The sequence below is a fragment of the Ylistrum balloti genome, unplaced genomic scaffold (assembly GCF_031769215.1).
Source record: "Ylistrum balloti isolate Yb309-2 unplaced genomic scaffold, AGI_CSIRO_Ybal_v1 Utg371268, whole genome shotgun sequence".
Lineage (NCBI taxonomy): Eukaryota > Metazoa > Mollusca > Bivalvia > Pectinida > Pectinidae > Ylistrum > Ylistrum balloti.
In genome coordinates this window covers 748,343-768,135 of record NW_026782683.1, presented here as the reverse complement: position 1 = coordinate 768,135, position 19,793 = coordinate 748,343, and the positions used below count along the sequence as shown (strand labels likewise).

Here is a 19,793-nt window from a genome sequence, read left to right as displayed (position 1 = left end):
TCACAACCCAGATACAGAGTAGATTGTGGGCTTCACAACCCAGATACAGAGTAGATTGTGGGCATCACAGCACAGATACAGAGTAGATTGTGGGCTTCACAGCCCAGATACAGAGTAGATTGTGGGCATCACAGCACAGATACAGAGTAGATTGTGGGCATCACAGCCCAGATACAGAGTAGATTGTGGGCTTCACAGCCCAGTTACAGAGTAGATTGTGGGCTTCACTGCCAGGATACAGAGTAAGTTTAGGGATTTTCACCATATAAAGAATAAGTTGATGACTTTAGTTATCTAGTGCCTAAAGTCTGCTGTTATATTGGTTCTTTTTATATAATTTATCTAACAGAAGGTAAGGGTTTAACTGGATGTTTCATAAAAAAGTTGTAAATTAAGTTTGAAAAAACTGAAAGAATTATTTGTACAATATCATCTACTTATCATTTCTTTAGTATTTTAATATTTTGAAGTATGCTTTTCTTTATCATATCCAACAGAGTAGCATTGGTGCTACCTTGTGCTGTGGGATTTTACTCCTTGGTTAATGCTACTAGTTGTATTGGATGCCCAGCTGGGTCCAAATGTCCAAACACAAATGGTGTAGGCATAGAAGTGTGTGCTGCTGGAACCTACGCCACAGGCAACTCAGTAGACTGTACAGACTGTCCTGCCGGGTTCTACTGCCCGCTGACTACCTCGGACCAGTCCATCGAATGTCCCATTGGAACTTACTCTACCGGAAAACAAACATCATGTACAGAATGTCCAGCAGGAAGGTAAATGTCTTTTTGTTTTGTTGATATAAATATCAGATTGTATTTCACTTCATTTTGGGGTGGATTAAGAAAACAATATGGCTGACAGGTGGCCATTTTGGATTTTGAGTATGAAAGTTTGTTGCTGCTATTTCTTGAGAAGTTTTGTTTTTAATATGACATTTTATCTGTAGAAAAGAAAGGCTAGATCAGTGCACAGTTATTACCTACATACAAAATGATGGAGTTATCTTCCCTAAATCGTAATTGTGTAACTGTCTCCCTTGATGTTTAATCATTGAATTATCTCCCTTGATATTTAATTGTAGAATTATCTCCATGATATTCCATGATAGAGTTGACCTTCATTGACCTTCTGATTAATGTTGATGTGACATTTTTGCTTTTTTTTCATTTATTCACTAGTGAATGTCCCTTCTCTGACCAGAACACAGAGATTGCCTGTAATTTTGGAACATTTTCTGTGGGTAACCAAACTTCATGTACCCAATGTGCTATTGGATATGAGTGTCCAAATCCACTAACCAACAGCAGGTAAGTATATTATCATGATGTCTGAATTATTTTCGTGTTCTGGTGAACTTTTTATATCTGTAAGTTAAATGCAGATTTTTTAGATGAACTTCTGGAATAAACTGTATAAATGACATCTTGAAATTTTGAAATGTATGTTGAGTACCTGTCTTAGCATTTTTTTTCTATTTTACCAAATTTTTAAGCGAATTAATTTTATTATGCAGTATTAATATTAATTAATATCGAATGACTTGTTTTCAGTTCTCCTTGTGCAGCTGGTTACTATTCATTAGGAGGACAGGAACAGTGTACTGTTTGTCAGGAAGGTAAATACTGTGAATTTACCACAGAAGGTGGTCTCGACTGTGGTGAAGGATATGTCAGTCCTGATGCATCTACCAACTGTACGATCTGTACTGCTGGCTACTACTGCCCGACAAACAGATGTAAGTATATCAGTATTACCCTTTTAAGGTCAACAATGCACTGTATTATAGTTACTGCCCTCAGTGTTTAATCCTAGAAACTTCCGATTCTTGCTGCAGTAAAATCCCTCATGTAATTCTATCTGTGGCATACAATGATTTTTAATAGGAGATATGATAAAACGTCCATTTGTAAGCGTTTTAGTTTATGTTTAAAAGAATTTGAATAAAACAAGAATTAATGAGAAGTTATAAAATTTTTTGAACTTTTTACATCTCCTGAGTTAAAGCCCTAACTGAGCTTTTGCTCTGGGGCTTAATCTGTCTCTCATTATGTTCATTGTGTGGTGTGAGTTGTCAGTTTTTTACAAATGGTCAGTACAGGGGACTGATCAATTTCTATTATGTCTGAAGTAAAAATAAAATTCAAGATGGCTGCCATCAGTGCCAACTTTAGAAGATATTTTAATTGATTTAGTAACTCCAATACCAGTTGAATGATATCACTGAAATTTTAATGATATGATAAGTAGATGATATTGTACAACAATCTTGATTTCATGTTCAACAGAAGTAAAATATGGTCACCAGAGAAATCACCAATAATATCAAATATTGAAATTGATATGTTTTTTGATCTGTGACCTTTGATGACCTGTATATTGACCATTGACATAAATCTACATTTTGATAAGATATGCAAATAAATACAGTATTGAATGATATTGGTTACTTATTTGACCTTTCACCTTTGGTGACCTATATATTAACCTTTGGCATATGTTTATCTTTTTAGAATGCTATTAATCAAAAACATTGAATATTATGTTAAGAAGATACTTAGCAGAAACAAAGATTAGGCATGGAAAAATCTATCCTAATATGTGTGAATTTCTTTATCTGAGAACATATTGAAGTGGTTTATAACGTCATTTAACAAATATCAAATGTAAACTGGTACAGTTAGAGCAATGATTACTCAATCAGGTGAAAGTTTAGGCCAGTAAGCCAATAATTCTCTTGTTAGTAAAGTCAAGTTAAATTATCACACAAAAATTCCCTTTAAGTAGAGTATTCTAAAAAAAATATGACATGGCAGACTCCTGCAGAAAAAATACAATCTCATGGCAGAGTATCTCACCGAAAACAAATGTAAGGCACAGTTTCCCATAGGAAAAAAAACAATCTTAAGGCACTGTCTCCGACAGAGAAAAATCTTTATGACAGAGAGTTCAACTTAAAAAAGCAGTTAAAGACAGAGTATCATATAGAAAACAATATCAAGATTGATTGTCTCGCCATAGTTTTATTGTACATAAAGTACCAAGTTAGTGTAATACTGAGATCTCCTAAATAGAAATTAAGTTCATTGTTCATGTCATTTATTACCTTTTCCCAGACTCCCAGATGACAGAATGCCAAGAAGGTTATTACTCCATCGCTGGACAGATCAAGTGTACAAAATGTGATCCTGGTTACCAGTGTCCAATGGCTTCCACCACACCAACGCCCCCTGGTGGACTTTGTAACAAGGGAGGCTACTGCCCAGATGGTCAACGCTTTGTAGCCTGTGTTGCAGGAAAATACAATGCTTTCAATGGATCAACATCAGAGACACAATGTTCACTTTGTCCTGCTGGTAATCTTTATAAATATTAGTTTCTTCCTACAAATTCACATACGGAGATTCTGTAAATGCTGGCAACCTAACACTCTTTACCATTGTCAATTCATTCTCAGTAGATTTGTAAAAATTTCTCTTTAAGCCCAATCTGTAGAGTATTAGTTCAGTAAGTTAAGAGGTCCAAAATTTGTTTTCATCGATGGCAAGTATTTCTCCTACTCTTTGATCGAATCTTTGATTCTGTTGGGATTATGGAGGGGTTACTGGGGCTAGATAGAGGCTACTGGGGTTAGATAGGGGCTACTGGGGTTAGATAGGGGCTACTGGGACTAGATAGGGGCTACTGGGGTTAGATAGGGACTTCTGGGGTTAGATAGTGGCTACTGGGTTTAGATAGGGGCTACTGGGGTTAGATAGAGGCTACTGGGTTTAGATAGGGACTACTGGGGCGAGATAGAGGCTACTGGGGTTAGATAGGGACTACTGGGGCGAGATAGAGGCTACTGGGGTTAGATAGGGGCTACTGGGTTTAGATAGAGGCTACTGGGGTATGATAGAGGCTACTAGGGTATGATAGGGGCTACTGGGGCGAGATAGGGGCTACTGGGGTTACATAGGGGCTATTGGGGTGTGATAGGGGCTACTGGCGTTAGATAGGGACTACTGGGGTTAGATAGGGACTACTGGGGTTAGATAGGGGTACTAGGGTTAGATAGGGACTTCTGGGGTTAGATAGGGGCTACTGGGTTAGATAAGGACTATTGGGGCTAGATAGGGGCTACTGGGGTTAGATAGGGTCTACTGGGTTAGATAAGGACTATTGGGGCTAGATAGGGGCTACTGGGTTAGATAAGGACTATTGGGGCTAGATAGGGTCTACTGGGGTTAGGTAGTAGTTACTCTGATTTGTTTGTATGTTCTCAGGTTACTACTGTGATCAGCAAGGAATGGATGACTTCTCAGTAAACCAATGTCCCTCCGGAGCCTACTGTCCTTTAGGAAGTGTGGTACCAACCAACTGTCCAGGTAGGACTTCCCTCGTAATCAGGATATTAGTCCTGTTGTTTGGTATTATGTTAAATGTATAAAATTTACCAGTGTTGGATATTTTGTAGTATCTATTGTTTCCATAGTAACCATGGTCTCATACTGACCTGTTACTAATGATATTTTTTTTGTTACCTCACATTATGATGACCTTGTATTTAACTAATGTTGACCTATGATGACCTAACATTTTGATGACCTTGTATTTAATTAATGTTGACCTATGATGGCCTAACGTGATGATGACCTTGTATTTAACTAATGTTGACCTATTATGACCTGACATTTTGATGACCTTGTATTTAACTAATGTTGACCTATGATGGCCTAACATTATGATACAGTTCAATGGTAAATGGAATAACATGTGATCAGAGGTAGACCAATCAGAATCTGATACAAGGCTGAAAGTTTCATAATCTGTTATATTTAACTCGTGATATAGGAATGATGTGTATTATGTTTTAGCAAAGTTGACCTTGTTCCTAATATTTGTCGATTATCTCCCTTTGAAGGCGGTACCTACAATGACCAAGGAAATGCAACACGTTTAAGCGACTGCCAGGTCTGTCCAGCTGGGTATTACTGTCCAGATGGTACTGCAAACCAAGGAACTATTTGTCCTAAAGGTTTCTACTGTCTGGCAGGTCAGACAGACCCTACTGTGAAACCATGTCCAGTGGGAACCTACGGTCCATCCGAGGGCTTTCAGAGTAAGTCACTTAAGAGGAGCCGTGGTCAGTTTTAGGGCTTCACCAGACCACTTTGTATTCATCAAGGGGTGTAGGAGTGTTAGTTAGTCTTGGGAAGATGTAGGAGTGTTAGTTAGTCTTGGGAAGATGTTGGAGTGTTAGTTAGTCTTGGGAAGATGTAGGAGTGTTTGGGAAGATGTAGGAGTGTTAGTTAGTCTTGGGAAGATGTAGGAGTGTTAGTTAGTCTTGGGAAGATGTAGGAGTGTTAGTTATGGAAGATGTAGGAGTGTTAGTTAGTCTTGGGAAGATGTAGGAGTGTTAGTTATGGAAGATGTAGGAGTGTTAGTTAGTCTTGGGAAGATGTAGGAGTGTTAGTTATGGAAGATGTAGGAGTGTTAGTTAGTCTTGGGAAGATGTAGGAGTGTTAGTTAGTCTTGGGAAGATGTAGGAGTGTTAGTTAGTCTTGGGAAGATGTAGGAGTGTTAGTTATGGAAGATGTAGGAGTGTTAGTTAGTCTTGGGAAGATGTAGGAGTGTTAGTTAGTGTTGAGAAGATGTAGGAGTGTTAGTTAGTCTTGGGAAGATGTAGGAGTGTTAGTTAGTCTTGGGAAGATGTAGGAGTGTTAGTTAGTCTTGTTAGGAAGATGTAGGAGTGTTAGTGTCTTGGGAAGATTAGGAGTGTTAGTTAGTCTTGGGAAGATGTAGGAGTGTTAGTTAGTCTTGGGAAGATGTAGGAGTGTTAGTTAGTCTTGGGAAGATGTAGGAGTGTTAGTTAGTCTTGGGAAGATGTAGGAGTGTTAGTTAGTCTTGGGAAGATGTAGGAGTGTTAGTTAGTCTTGGGAAGATGTAGGAGTGTTAGTTAGTCTTGGGAAGATGTAGGAGTGTTAGTTAGTCTTGGGAAGATGTAGGAGTGTTAGTTAGTCTTGGGAAGATGTAGGAGTGTTAGTTAGTCTTGGGAAGATGTAGGAGTGTAGGAGTGTTAGTTAGTCTTGGGAAGATGTAGGAGTGTTAGTTAGTCTTGGGAAGATGTAGGAGTGTTAGTTAGTCTTGGGAAGATGTAGGAGTGTTAGTTAGTCTTGGGAAGATGTAGGAGTGTTAGTTAGTCTTGGGAAGATGTAGGAGTGTTAGTTAGTCTTGGGAAGATGTAGGAGTGTTAGTTAGTCTTGGGAAGATGTAGGAGTGTTAGTTAGTCTTGGGAAGATGTAGGAGTGTTAGTTATGGAAGATGTAGGAGTGTTAGTTAGTCTTGGGAAGATGTAGGAGTGTTAGTTAGTCTTGGGAAGATGTAGGAGTGTTAGTTAGTCTTGGGAAGATGTAGGAGTGTTAGTTAGTCTTGGGAAGATGTAGGAGTGTTAGTTAGTCTTGGGAAGATGTAGGAGTGTGTGTAGGTGTTAGTTAGTCTTGGGAAGATGTAGGAGTGTTAGTTAGTCTTGGGAAGATGTAGGAGTGTTAGTTAGTCTTGGGAAGATGTAGGAGTGTTAGTTAGTCTTGGGAAGATGTAGGAGTTAATGTAAGTCTTGGGAAGATGTAGGAGTGTTAGTTAGTCTTGGGAAGATGTAGGAGTGTTAGTTAGTCTTGGGAAGATGTAGGAGTGTTAGTTAGTCTTGGGAAGATGTAGGAGTGTTAGTTAGTCTTGGGAAGATATAGGAGTGTTAGTTAGTCTTGGGAAGATGTAGGAGTGTTAGTTAGTCTTGGGAAGATGTAGGAGTATATGTAAGTCTTGAATTGAGGATAATAATTAACACAATATAGGGTATTTATCCTGATATGTTACAATGAGTGTTAAAACTGTATATTTATAGATGAAACACAGTGTATTGAGTGTCCTGCTGGACACTTCTGTCCAGCCGGCTCTGGTGTGGCTCCAACGGAAGCTCCAACAAAATGTTCGTCAGGGAAGTATAATCCAGACACAGGAAGTGGATTGGAACTCAACTGCAGGCTGTGTGATGCAGGAAGGTCATGTCCCTGGGAAGGCCAGATCAACTCAACCCACGCCTGCCAGGAAGGTCAGTAGAATCTAGTCATCCGGACAATGTGGTCTAGATGAAATAGCACAGCCACACATTGTGTGTTACCTATGTTTATATTAAGATCTTAACAACTACATTGATGACATGGGTCTCCAGTATGTTGTTCAGTAAGGTAATGACCCTGATTGTCCATGGAGGCGTGTCAGGCTTGTAACCAAAAGGACTCTCAAGTGCATTTATTTTATCATAAATTTAAATATTATCCAAAAAGGCTGTGTTATTTACTTGACTGCATTTCGGAGTGTAGATACATATCTTAAGATTTGATATCAAAATTTTGTTATCAAACAAATTGTTTTCCCAATATTTTACTTAATAATTTGTATTTTATTCAATGTTAATTCTTTATTCTTGATTGTTTGAAAAATCACAGTGAACAGTTCTAGTAAAGGTGACTTATTGAATTTGATATTGCAGGTTATTTCTGTCCAGTTGGGACTAGTACCCCAGATCAGTTTCCATGTTTTCCTGGAACATTTACCAATAGAACTGACCTTACTAGTGCTGAAGACTGCGAACTCTGTCCACAGGGATACTACTGTGAATGGGCTACAAGTAAGTCAATCTATCTACATTCTCATTGGTTCACACAGGTCACATGTTCATGTCATGATAGTTAATAGTTCTTATTTTTAATGACACCTGTAGTTTGGTGATGCTACTTCTTGAGGAGTGGTGTGAGTATGTGTGGTGTGAGTATGTGTGGTGGGAGTATGTGTGGTGTGAGTATGTGTGGTGTGAGTATGTGTGGTGTGAGTATGTGTGGTGTGAGTATGTGTGGTGGGAGTATGTGTGGTGTGAGTATGTGTGGTGTGAGTATGTGTGGTGTGAGTATGTGTGGTGTGAGTATGTGTGGTGTGAGTATGTGTGGTGTGAGTATGTGTGGTGTGAGTATGTGTGGTGGGAGTATGTGTGGTGTGAGTATGTGTGGTGTGAGTATGTGTGGTGGGAGTATGTGTGGTGTGAGTATGTGTGGTGGGAGTATGTGTGGTGTGAGTATGTGTGGTGTGAGTATGTGTGGTGTGAGTATGTGTGGTGTGAGTATGTGTGGTGGGAGTATGTGTGGTGGGAGTATGTGTGGTGTGAATATGGTAATGAGATTGGAATAAAGTTATGAGATTGGGATAAAGCTGTGAGACTGAGATAAGGCTGTGAGATTGGGATAAGGCTGTGAGACTGGGATATGGCTGTGAGATTGGGATAAGGTTATGAGATTGGGATAAGGCTGTGAGATTGGGATAAGGCTGTGAGATTGAGATAAGGCTGTGAGACTGGGATAAGGCTGTGTGACTGGGATAAGGGTGTGAGATTGAGATAAGGCTGTGAGATTAGGATAAGGCTGTGAGATTAGGATAAGGCTGTGAGATTGGGATAAGGCTGTGAGATTGAGATAAGGCTGTGTGATTGAGATAAGGCTGTGAGACTGGGATAAGGCTGTGAGATTGGGATAGGTGTGTGAGATTGAGATAAGGCTGTGAGATTGAGATAAGGCTGTGAATTTGGGATAAGGCTGTGAGATTGGGATAAGGCTGTGAGATTGAGATAAGGCTGTGAGATTGGGATAAGGCTGTGAGATTGGGATAAGGCTGTGAGATTGAGATAAGGCTGTGAGATTGGGATAAGGCTGTGAGATTGGGATAAGGCTGTGAGATTGGGATAGGGGATACAACTTCCAGAAGTTCTGAAGGTGAGCTTATAGTCAGTTGGACACTCATTTTTAAATCTGGTATTGTTTTTGTGTTTAATTCATGGCTTACAAAGTTTTATCTGTACACAGCTGGCCTGGGAACAATTGATGGACCCAAGAATTGCCGACGAGGATTTTACTGTCCTGAGGGATCACCTAATCCAGAGCAATTTCCATGTCCTGCTGGAACATATTCTGATGCTGCTAACCTATACCAAGCTAGCCAGTGTACACCCTGTCCAGCCGGATACTATTGCACAGGTAAAGTAGGTTACCAGGAGACATTACTTCAATGGTAAATTGTGTCTCCAGGTACCTGTCTATAATGAGGTACTACTACACAGGTAAATTGTGTCTCCAGGTACCTGTCTATAATGAGGTACTACTACACAGGTAAATTGTGTCTCCAGGTACCTGTCTATAATGAGATACTACTACACAGGTAAATTGTGTCTCCAGGTACCTGTCTATAATGAGTTGCTACTACACAGGTAAATTGTGTCTCCAGGTACCTGTCTATAATGAAATGTCTGTGTATAACAGGTTTTTAAGTTTAATTTTGTATTCAGTTTGTTAACTCTAATAATTATTTTCATTAAGGCGGACAAAACAAGACGACAGGAATTTGCCCAATAGGCTACTACTGTCCAGAGTCTACTGTCAATGGAGAGCAGTACGGCTGTCCTAACGGGACGTATAACAACTTAGAGGGAGCCATGGGTCTCAGCAATTGTACTAACTGTACTCAGGGTGAGTACTTCAACACAACATGGAATAGATTGTAGATATTACTGTAAAATGTGCATGTAGTGCACTCTTTGTCAAGGTATTACTGTTTTCAAAAATGTGATGCTCATTTTACACACAACATGAACAAGGCATATTTATGGATGTTCATACTCAGACTTAGTTCAAGTAAAGGCAAATGGCTTCTCGCATCAAAGACAATCTGTTTAGGATGCTGTCAGATTGATGAAAAACACAAAAAAAATCAAAATCTTTTCCATTTGGACATATCCTGAACATTTCTCTTATAGAATTTGTAGCACTGCAATATATAGCCATTCAATATATATCTATTCTGAATAAGCACTTAAGAGAATATCTAAGATCTCTTAAATCTGAAGTACTGAATCTTTACGATGGCACCTTCAACTTTTGGAAGCACAGAACATTTACAGAAGTTGGTTTGCAGCATGATTGTTATAGAGACATGCATGTTCTGTTGTAAATCATCAAAATTATACATTGTTGATGTCATATACGTGTTGAAAAGTTCCGCTTGGTCTGTTCAAACCATAGTAGTGGCATTATTTGTAGAAACATGTGGTATCATCTTCCATTAAGGGCAGGTTCATTGTCAGAGGTAGAACAGTTTCATTAATTTTTTGTAGTGTCATTTTGTTGTCTAGTGGACAAATACAGAATTTTCTGATGTGAGGTAGCATTAATCCACGATGTAAGGATCAAATGATAGGTACAAATTATCTCTGAGATTTTTATCTTTCCTCCCTTGTTTTTAGACTCTTCCAGTATGACTTGTGTGTTGACATTATGACATATATTCATTATGTATTTCGTTTTATATGGACGTCACTGATTTGGATAAAAGAATCAAATACCAGAAGGTTTTTCTGATATACGTGTACTAGGTCTTGGTTTTCTGAGAATCCTCCACAATTTTTTGTGATTGTGTTAATAATTTTTCATTTTAATAATATTTTTTCATCAGTCAGTTGTTGTATTTATTAATTATACTGTAAAAATATGCATGATGTGATAACAACATACGAAAGAAAACTGTGCTCAGAGAGACAAACCTGGTTCTGTCATTAATAGAATGGACTGAGATATCTACATCAAATTCCATGTTGATACATAGAACATTAATAGCACACGTGATAACAACAATGAACATTGTTTATTAATATGAAGACAAGTGTTTGTGTACACATGATCAATAAATCTAGGTTAATTAAATAGGTGAATGTTCATTGTACATTGCAATGTCTCGTGTGTCAAATAAACAAACAATAAAAAAACAAACAAGAACACAAACAAGAAAACAAACAAGAACACAAACAAGAAAACAAACAAGAACACAAACAAGAACACAAACAAGAAAACAAACAAGAACAGCAGATTTTGTTTTCTTGTTCTGTTTTACCTGTAATTACCTCAACAAAGACAAAATTGAAATGGAAATCAATTTTGTAAGAGATTTCTTTCAAGTTTTGAACTTTTGATATTGTTGGTTTGAAGTGCTAAATATTTATTTATATATATTTATTTATATTTCTAATGCTCAAAAAGATTTTTTGATGTACAAATTTAATTATGTAAGTAGAATCATTTTTTCCAGTTTCAACCACAGAAATATCAGCGTACATTACATAGGTGCACACATTACATGGTTTTAAAGGTATTTATGACATCATAAAATGTCCCTACTCATTCAGTACTGTATGTATTAATATTAATGTTAAAGGGTTTCTGTGAGGATGTCAGTAACCCTTTATACAAAGTCAATGATTGTATAGATGTTTTTATATGTTTTGCTTTTCTACAGGTCACTATTGTGAGTTTCGTACTACAATTCCTGAAAAGTGTCAACCAGGAACATACATGCCATGGGGTACAGATGGTTCTGGAAACATGATTGGTCTAGGTAAGGCTGTTTCAGATAAAATTACCTAAAATTGATTATGTGATCATGGTGAAAACGTTTTACAGATGGGAAGACTTTATTACAGCAAAGAATCTTACTGAAGAGTACCAAGTGTAGCACTTTTTCTCTAAAATACCACACAAAGAATTTTTTAAAGTTGAATTTGTTCATTAATTCAGAATTTACAATATGCTGATCTATAATATAAAAACAACAAAGGGGTGATAAAAAGAGACACTTGTTATTTTAGATTCTGCTAAACGACAATTTGATTGTTGGGACTGTCCTGGAGGGTTCTACTGTGGAGAAGGAACTATAACTCCGCATAACTGTGGCAAAGGACTTTACTCAAAACCTGGGCAGTCAGAGTGTAAAACTTGTATAATGGGGTGAGTACTCAAAAATACTTCATACCAATCAAGGTTTTACTTTATAGCGAATAAAGTAAGGAGGAAGATATACCAGGTTTAATTATTGAAGTTTGCAAATCAGCAGAGATAATTAAGGCTTTCTCAAGTGTTAAACAGGGGAGATCTCTCTGGCTATTTGTATGGTTTAACAAGCATGATACGTAGGCATGCTTTTCAGAAGAAAAGGGAGATAATACCTAGGCATGCTGTGTAGGTGACAAAGGGAGATGATACCTAGGCATTCTGTGTAGATGACAAAGGGAGATAATACCTAGGCATGCTGTGTAGGTGACAAAGGGAGATAATACCTAGGCATGCTGTGTAAATGACAAAGGGAGATAATACCTAGGTATGCTGTGTAGGTGACAAAGGGAGATAATACCTAGGCATGCTGTGTAGATGATAAAGGGAGATAATACCTAGGTATGCTGTGTAAATGACAAAGGGAGATAATACCTAGGCATGCTGTGTAAATGACAAAGGGAGATAATACCTAGGCATGCTGTGTAGGTGACAAAGGGAGATAATACCTAGGCATGCTGTGTAGGTGACAAAGGGAGATAATACCTAGGTATGCTGTGTAAATGACAAAGGGAGATAATACCTAGGCATGCTGTGTAGGTGACAAAGGGAGATAATACCTAGGCATGCTGTGTAAATGACAAAGGGAGATAATACCTAGGCAGGCTGTGTAGGTGACAAAGGGAGATAATACCTAGGCATGCTGTGTAGACGACAAAGGGAGATAATACCGAGGTGTGCTTTATAGATAAAAGAGAGATAACACTGGGTCATGCTTAAATAAGGGAGATAATATTTAGGCATACTTTTTAGTTAAACAATGGAGATAACACCTAGGCATGCTTTATGGACAAAAGTGAGAAATACTTAGTTGTGCTTTTTAGAAAAACAAGGGAAATAATTCCTAGGCAAGCTTTATTGTAATACAAGGGAAATAATTTCTAGGCAAGCTTTATTGTAATACAAGGGAAATAATTCCTAGGCAAGCTTTATTGTAATACAAGGGAAATATTTTCTAGGCAAGCTTTATTGTAATACAAGGGAAATAATACCTATGTGTTCTTTATAGTGAAAAAGGAGAGATGATACCTAGTGATGTTTTATAGTAAAACAAGGGAGATAATACCTAGTGTTGTTTTATAGTAAAACAAGGGAGATAATACCTAGTGATGTTTTATAGTAAAACAAGGGAGATAATACCTAGTGATGTTTTATAGTAAAACAAGGGAGATAATACCTAGTGATGCTTTCTAGTAAAACAAGGGAGATAATACCTAGTGATGCTTTCTAGTAAAACAAGGGAGATAATACCTAGTGATGCTTTATAGTAAAACAAGGGAGATAATACCTAGTGATGCTTTATAGTAAAACAAGGGAGATAATACCTAGTGATGCTTTCTAGTAAAACAAGGGAGATAATACCTAGTGATGCTTTATAGTAAAACAAGGGAGATAATATCTAGTTTTGGCTAGGGACGAGGAGCTAGTTTTAACTAGAAAGGATTAGCTAGTTTTGGCTAGGGAGGAAGGGTTAGTTTTGTCTAGTAAGGAGGGTTTAGTTTCGGATTGAGAGGAGGAGCTAGTTATGGCTGGGGAGGAGGAGCTAGTTATGGCTAGGGAGGAGGGGCTAGTTTTTATAGGCAGGGAAGGAATTAGTTTGATCAGTGGGGAGGAGTCAGTTTTGTTTGGCAGGCAGGGGTTAGCCCATTCCAACATTACTTTTAAGTCTTTTATTTCAGAATATTGTGTGATTTTACAGACAAAAGGAATTGAGCTTAGCCAATGAAATCCCTCTCCTTGCTATTATAAAAAAGTAAACACAACAGTCAGATAAAGTGAATAAGTTGAAGGGTATTGAAAAAATACAGATTCATTTGAGACAAAATAAATAAAATAGATAAATACTACTGGTTTTAGTGGTAATAACATCATTTTATGACTCTGACAAGTCATTACGAGTGCAGCACTGACAATTGTCAATACATATTCACCCTACTGTGCTGAATCCAGATAGATAGCAATTAAAAACTTGACACAACAATGTATGAATGGGACATTTATTTAGGTAAGACGTCTGGTATCACTAACGAATCTCAGAGTCAGCTCAGGTAGGTGATGTTTTACTTTTGATTGTAGGGTAGGGGTTAGTTGTGAGTGTCAGGGGAGGGGTTAGTTGTGAGTGTCAGGGGAGGGGTTCATTGTGAGTGTCAGGGGAGGGGTTAGTTGTGAGTGTCAGGGGAGGGGTTAGTTGTGAGTGTCAGGGGAGGGGTTAGTTGTGAGTGTCAGGGGAGGGGTTAATTGTGAGTGTCAGGGGAGGGGTTAGTTGTGAGTGTCAGGGGAGGGGTTATGTGTGTGTGGCAGGGGAAGGGCTAGTTTTGATAGGTAGAGTCGGGGTTAGTTTTGAGTGGCAGGGGAGAGGTTAGTTTTGTTAGGTGGGGTAGGGATTAGTTTTGATAGGTAGAGTCGGGGTTAGTTTTGAGTGGCAGGGTAAGGGTTAGTTTTGAGTGGCAGGGGAATGGCTAGTTGTGAGTGGCAATGGAGGGGTTAGTTTTGAGTGGCAGGGGAATGGCTAGTTGTGAGTGGCAATGGAGGGGTTAGTTTTGAGTGGCAGGGGAATGGCTAGTTGTGAGTGGCAATGGAGGGGTTAGTTTTGAGTGGCAGGGGAATGGCTAGTTGTGAGTGGCAATGGAGGGTTTAGTTTTGAGTGGCAGGGGAATGGCTAGTTGTGAGTGGCAATGGAGGGGTTATTTTTGATTGGTGGGGTAGGGATTAGTTTTTAGTGGTAGCGAAGGGATTAGTTTTGGGAGGCAGATGAGGGGTTAGTCAAATCCAACCTTTGGTTGTCTTAAAAGTGGATTAGTTTGAAAACCAGGTAATTTGAAATTTTAACTTTTTTCAAGGATTTATATGTAACTTGATTGGACTGTATTCTGTTTCAGCCATTATTGTGATAATGAAACAACATCAGAGGATGCCATGTTAAATGACAAGATTTGTAACCAGGGTTATCTGTGTGGAGAGGGACTGACAGACATGGCATTAGCTGCCCCCTGTACCACTGGTACTTACTGCCCTGCAGGTCTGTACTCATATTACTGCCTTTATATGTAAACTTTAAACTTGTCTTTGATATTCTGTGATTTCTTCAGACTTTTAAGTACAAGTGGAATGTTCTTATATCACATCTGTGTAGGTCGAGAGTGAAGACAACACAAACAGCTCCTTCCCAATTCACAATTTATTGGTCGAGAGTGAAGACAACACAAACAGCTCCTTCCCAACTCACGATTTATTCATGTATGAAGTTGTCATATCACTTGGATCCGAAACATGTCAACAACTTGGTGCACAAATAAATCGTGAATTGGAAAGGAGCTGTTCGTGTTGTCTTCACTGTCGACCTTCATTCTACCCTTTTTTAGTGAGGACTCCTTATACTTTTTGTACCCATGGTAGTTCCCGTCTAATTAACAAATTTATGTTCCCATGACTACTTTGTCCTCAGATGACTTATATGGTGTATTATCACTGAGGTACAGTAGTGTATCTCGTCCTCAGATGACTTATATGGTGTATTATCACTGAGGTACAGTAGTGTATCTCGTCCTCAGATGACTTATATGGTGTATTATCACTGAGGTACTGTAGTGTATCTCGTCCTCAGATGACTTATATGGTGTATTATCACTGAGGTACAGTAGTGTATCTCGTCCTCAGATGACTTATATGGTGTATTATCACTGAGGTACAGTAGTGTATCTCGTCCTCAGATGACTCCTCAGATGACTTATATATGGTGTATTATCACTGAGGTACTGTAGTGTATCTCGTCCTCAGATGACTTATATGGTGTATTATCACTGAGGTACTGTAGTGTATCTCGTCCTCAGATGACTTATATGGTGTATTATCACTGAGGTACTGTAGTGTATCTCGTCCTCAGATGACTTATATGGTGTATTATCACTGAGGTACTGTAGTGTATCTCGTCCTCAGATGACTTATATGGTGTATTATCACTGAGGTACTGTAGTGTATCTCGTCCTCAGATGACTTATATGGTGTATTATCACTGAGGTACTGTAGTGTATCAGGTCCTCAGATGACTTATATGGTGTATTATCACTGAGGTACAGTAGTGTATCTCGTCCTCAGATGACTTATATGGTGTATTATCACTGAGGTACAGTAGTGTATCATATGGTGTATTATCACTGAGGTCCTCAGATGACTTATATGGTGTATTATCACTGAGGTACTGTAGTGTATCTTATATGTCCTCAGATGACTTATATGGTGTATTATCACTGAGGTACTGTAGTGTATCTCGTATGGTGTATTATCACTGAGGTACAGTAGTGTATCTCGTCCTCAGATGACTTATATGGTGTATTATCACTGAGGTACAGTATGTATCACTCCTCAGATGACTTATATGGTACAGAGGTACTGTGTGTATCTTCCTCAGATGACTTATATGGTGTATTATCACTGAGGTACTGTAGTGTATCTCGTCCTCAGATGACTTATATGGTGTATTATCACTGAGGTACAGTAGTGTATCTCGTCCTCAGATGACTTATATGGTGTATTATCACTGAGGTACAGTAGTGTATCTCGTCCTCAGATGACTTATATGGTGTATTATCACTGAGGTACAGTAGTGTATCAGGTCCTCAGATGACTTATATGGTGTATTATCACTGAGGTACAGTAGTGTATCAGGTCCTCAGATGACTTATGCTATATGGTGTATTATCACTGCGGTACTGTTGTGTATCTCGTCCTCAGATGACTTATGCTATATGGTGTATTATCACTGAGGTACAGTAGTGTATCTCGTCCTCAGATGACTTATATGGTGTATTATCACTGAGGTACTGTAGTGTATCTCGTCCTCAGATGACTTATATGGTGTATTATCACTGAGGTACTGTAGTGTATCTCGTCCTCAGATGACTTATATGGTGTATTATCACTGAGGTACTGTAGTGTATCTCGTCCTCAGATGACTTATATGGTGTATTATCACTGAGGTACAGTAGTGTATCAGGTCCTCAGATGACTTATATGGTGTATTATCACTGAGGTACAGTAGATCAGGTCCTCAGATGACTGTATTATCACTGAGGTACAGTAGTGTATCTCGTCCTCAGATGACTTATATGGTGTATTATCACTGCGGTACTGTTGTGTATCTCGTCCTCAGATGACTTATGCTATATGGTGTATTATCACTGAGGTACAGTAGTGTATCTCGTCCTCAGATGACTTATGCTATATGGTGTATTATCACTGAGGTAGAGTAGTGTATCAGGTCCTCAGATGACTTATATGGTGTATTATCACTGAGGTACTGTAGTGTATCTCGTCCTCAGATGACTTATATGGTGTATTATCACTGAGGTACAGTGAGGTACTGTAGTGTATCTCGTCCTCAGATGACTTATATGGTGTATTATCACTGAGGTACTGTAGTGTATCTCGTCCTCAGATGACTTATATGGTGTATTATCACTGGTGTACTTATCACTGAGGTACTTATATGGTGTATTATCACTGTACAGTAGTGTATCTCGTCCTCAGATGACTTATATGGTGTATTATCACTGAGGTACAGTAGTGTATCTCGTCCTCAGATGACTTATATGGTGTATTATCACTGAGGTACTGTAGTGTATCTCGTCCTCAGATGACTTATATGGTGTATTATCACTGAGGTACAGTAGTGTATCAGGTCCTCAGATGACTTATATGGTGTATTATCACTGAGGTACAGTAGTGTATCTCGTCCTCAGATGACTTATATGGTGTATTATCACTGAGGTACTGTAGTGTATCTCGTCCTCAGATGACTTATATGGTGTATTATCACTGAGGTACTGTAGTGTATCTCGTCCTCAGATGACTTATATGGTGTATTATCACTGAGGTACCTCAGATGACTTATATGGTGTATTATCACTGAGGTATGTGTATCTTCCTCATACTTATATGGTGTATTATCACTGAGGTACAGTAGTGTATCTCGTCCTCAGATGACTTATATGGTGTATTATCACTGAGGTACTTATATGGTGTATTATCACTGAGGTACAGTAGTGTATCTCGTCCTCAGATGACTTATATGGTGTATTATCACTGAGGTACAGTAGTGTATCTCGTCCTCAGATGACTTATATGGTGTATTATCACTGAGGTACTGTATTATCACTGAGGTCCTCAGATGACTTATATTGTGTATTATCACTGAGGTACAGTAGTGTATCTCGTCCTCAGATGACTTATATGATGTATTATCACTGAGGTACAGTAGTGTATCAGGTCCTTATATGGTGTATTATCACTGAGGTCAGATGACTTATATGGTGTATTATCACTGAGGTACAGTAGTGTATCAGAGGTACTGTCCTCAGATGACTTATATGGTGTATTATCACTGAGGTACAGTAGTGTATAGATGACTGTATACAGTAGTGTATCTCGTCCTCAGATGACTTATATGGTGTATTATCACTGAGGTACTGTACTTATATGTGTATCTGAGGTATCCTCAGATGACTTATATGGTGTATTATCACTGAGGTACAGTAGTGTATCTCGTCCTCAGATGACTTATATGGTGTATTATCACTGAGGTACTGTAGTGTATCTCGTCCTCAGATGACTTATATGGTGTATTATCACTGAGGTACAGTAGTGTATCAGATGACTTATATGGTGTATTATCACTGAGGTACAGTAGTGTATCAGGTCCTCAGATGACTTATATGGTGTATTATCACTGAGGTACTGTAGTGTATCAGGTCCTCAGATGACTTATATGGTGTATTATCACTGAGGTACTGTAGTGTATCAGGTCCTCAGATGACTTATATGGTGTATTATCACTGAGGTACAGTAGTGTATCTCGTCCTCAGATGACTTATATGGTGTATTATCACTGAGGTACTGTAGTGTATCTCGTCCTCAGATGACTTATATGGTGTATTATCACTGAGGTACTGTAGTGTATCTCGTCCTCAGATGACTTATATGGTGTATTATCACTATACTGAGTGTACTCCTCAGATGACTTATATGGTGTATTATCACTGAGGTACTGTAGTGTATCTCGTCCTCAGATGACTTATATGGTGTATTATCACTGAGGTACTGTAGTGTATCTCGTCCTCAGATGACTTATATGGTGTATTATCACTGAGGTACAGTAGTGTATCTCGTCCTCAGATGACTTATATGGTGTATATATCTCGTCCTCAGATGACTTATATGGTATTATCACTGAGGTACACTGACTTATATGGTGTATTATCACTGAGGTACTGTAGTGTATCAGGTCCTCAGATGACTTATATGGTGTATTATCACTGAGGTACTGTAGTGTATCTCGTCCTCAGATGACTTATATGGTGTATTATCACTGAGGTACAGTAGTGTATCTCGTCCTCAGATGACTTATATGGTGTATTATCACTGAGGTACTGTAGTGGTCCCTTGACAATTTTAAAATCGTGTGATATTTGAAAGATACATATCTTAACATGTTGGGATCGTTGCTGGGATACACAACCACTTCATTTGTTAATGACATGTAGTTAGTAGAGACGATTTTGCAGAAATTTGATCTTTTATTTACAGGAACACTCGAGATGATTCAGTGTCCTGTGGGTACTGTCCAGAATGAGACAGCACGATGGGATGTTACACTTCATTGTTTACCATGCCCGGCTGGGTCGTACTGTCTGGCTGCGTCTTCCGCGGTGACTGGTTTATGTGATGAAGGCTTCTACTGTCCTAGTCCTGTGGCAACTGTCTACTTCACACCTCCATCACTTATTGGAGCCTATGGGCCACAACAGGTTTGTTTAAAATGTTCACAGAAAACAGCATTTC

General features: G+C 38.6%; 1 protein-coding gene across 1 annotated transcript in view; it reads left to right on the top strand.

The window, feature by feature from the left end:
• The window catches only part of LOC132561707 (uncharacterized), a 161,663-nt gene that overhangs the window by 34,037 nt on the left and 107,833 nt on the right, over positions 1-19,793 (top strand). Inside the window, exons 12-25 of the mRNA XM_060226406.1 lie at positions 498-776; positions 1,182-1,310; positions 1,554-1,738; positions 3,117-3,356; positions 4,266-4,367; positions 4,904-5,101; positions 6,881-7,087; positions 7,529-7,666; positions 8,889-9,059; positions 9,399-9,548; positions 11,368-11,466; positions 11,717-11,855; positions 14,837-14,976; positions 19,539-19,759. Of these exons, the coding sequence (XP_060082389.1) occupies positions 498-776; positions 1,182-1,310; positions 1,554-1,738; positions 3,117-3,356; positions 4,266-4,367; positions 4,904-5,101; positions 6,881-7,087; positions 7,529-7,666; positions 8,889-9,059; positions 9,399-9,548; positions 11,368-11,466; positions 11,717-11,855; positions 14,837-14,976; positions 19,539-19,759 (2,398 nt within the window). The remainder of the gene's footprint in view (positions 1-497; positions 777-1,181; positions 1,311-1,553; positions 1,739-3,116; positions 3,357-4,265; positions 4,368-4,903; positions 5,102-6,880; positions 7,088-7,528; positions 7,667-8,888; positions 9,060-9,398; positions 9,549-11,367; positions 11,467-11,716; positions 11,856-14,836; positions 14,977-19,538; positions 19,760-19,793) is intronic.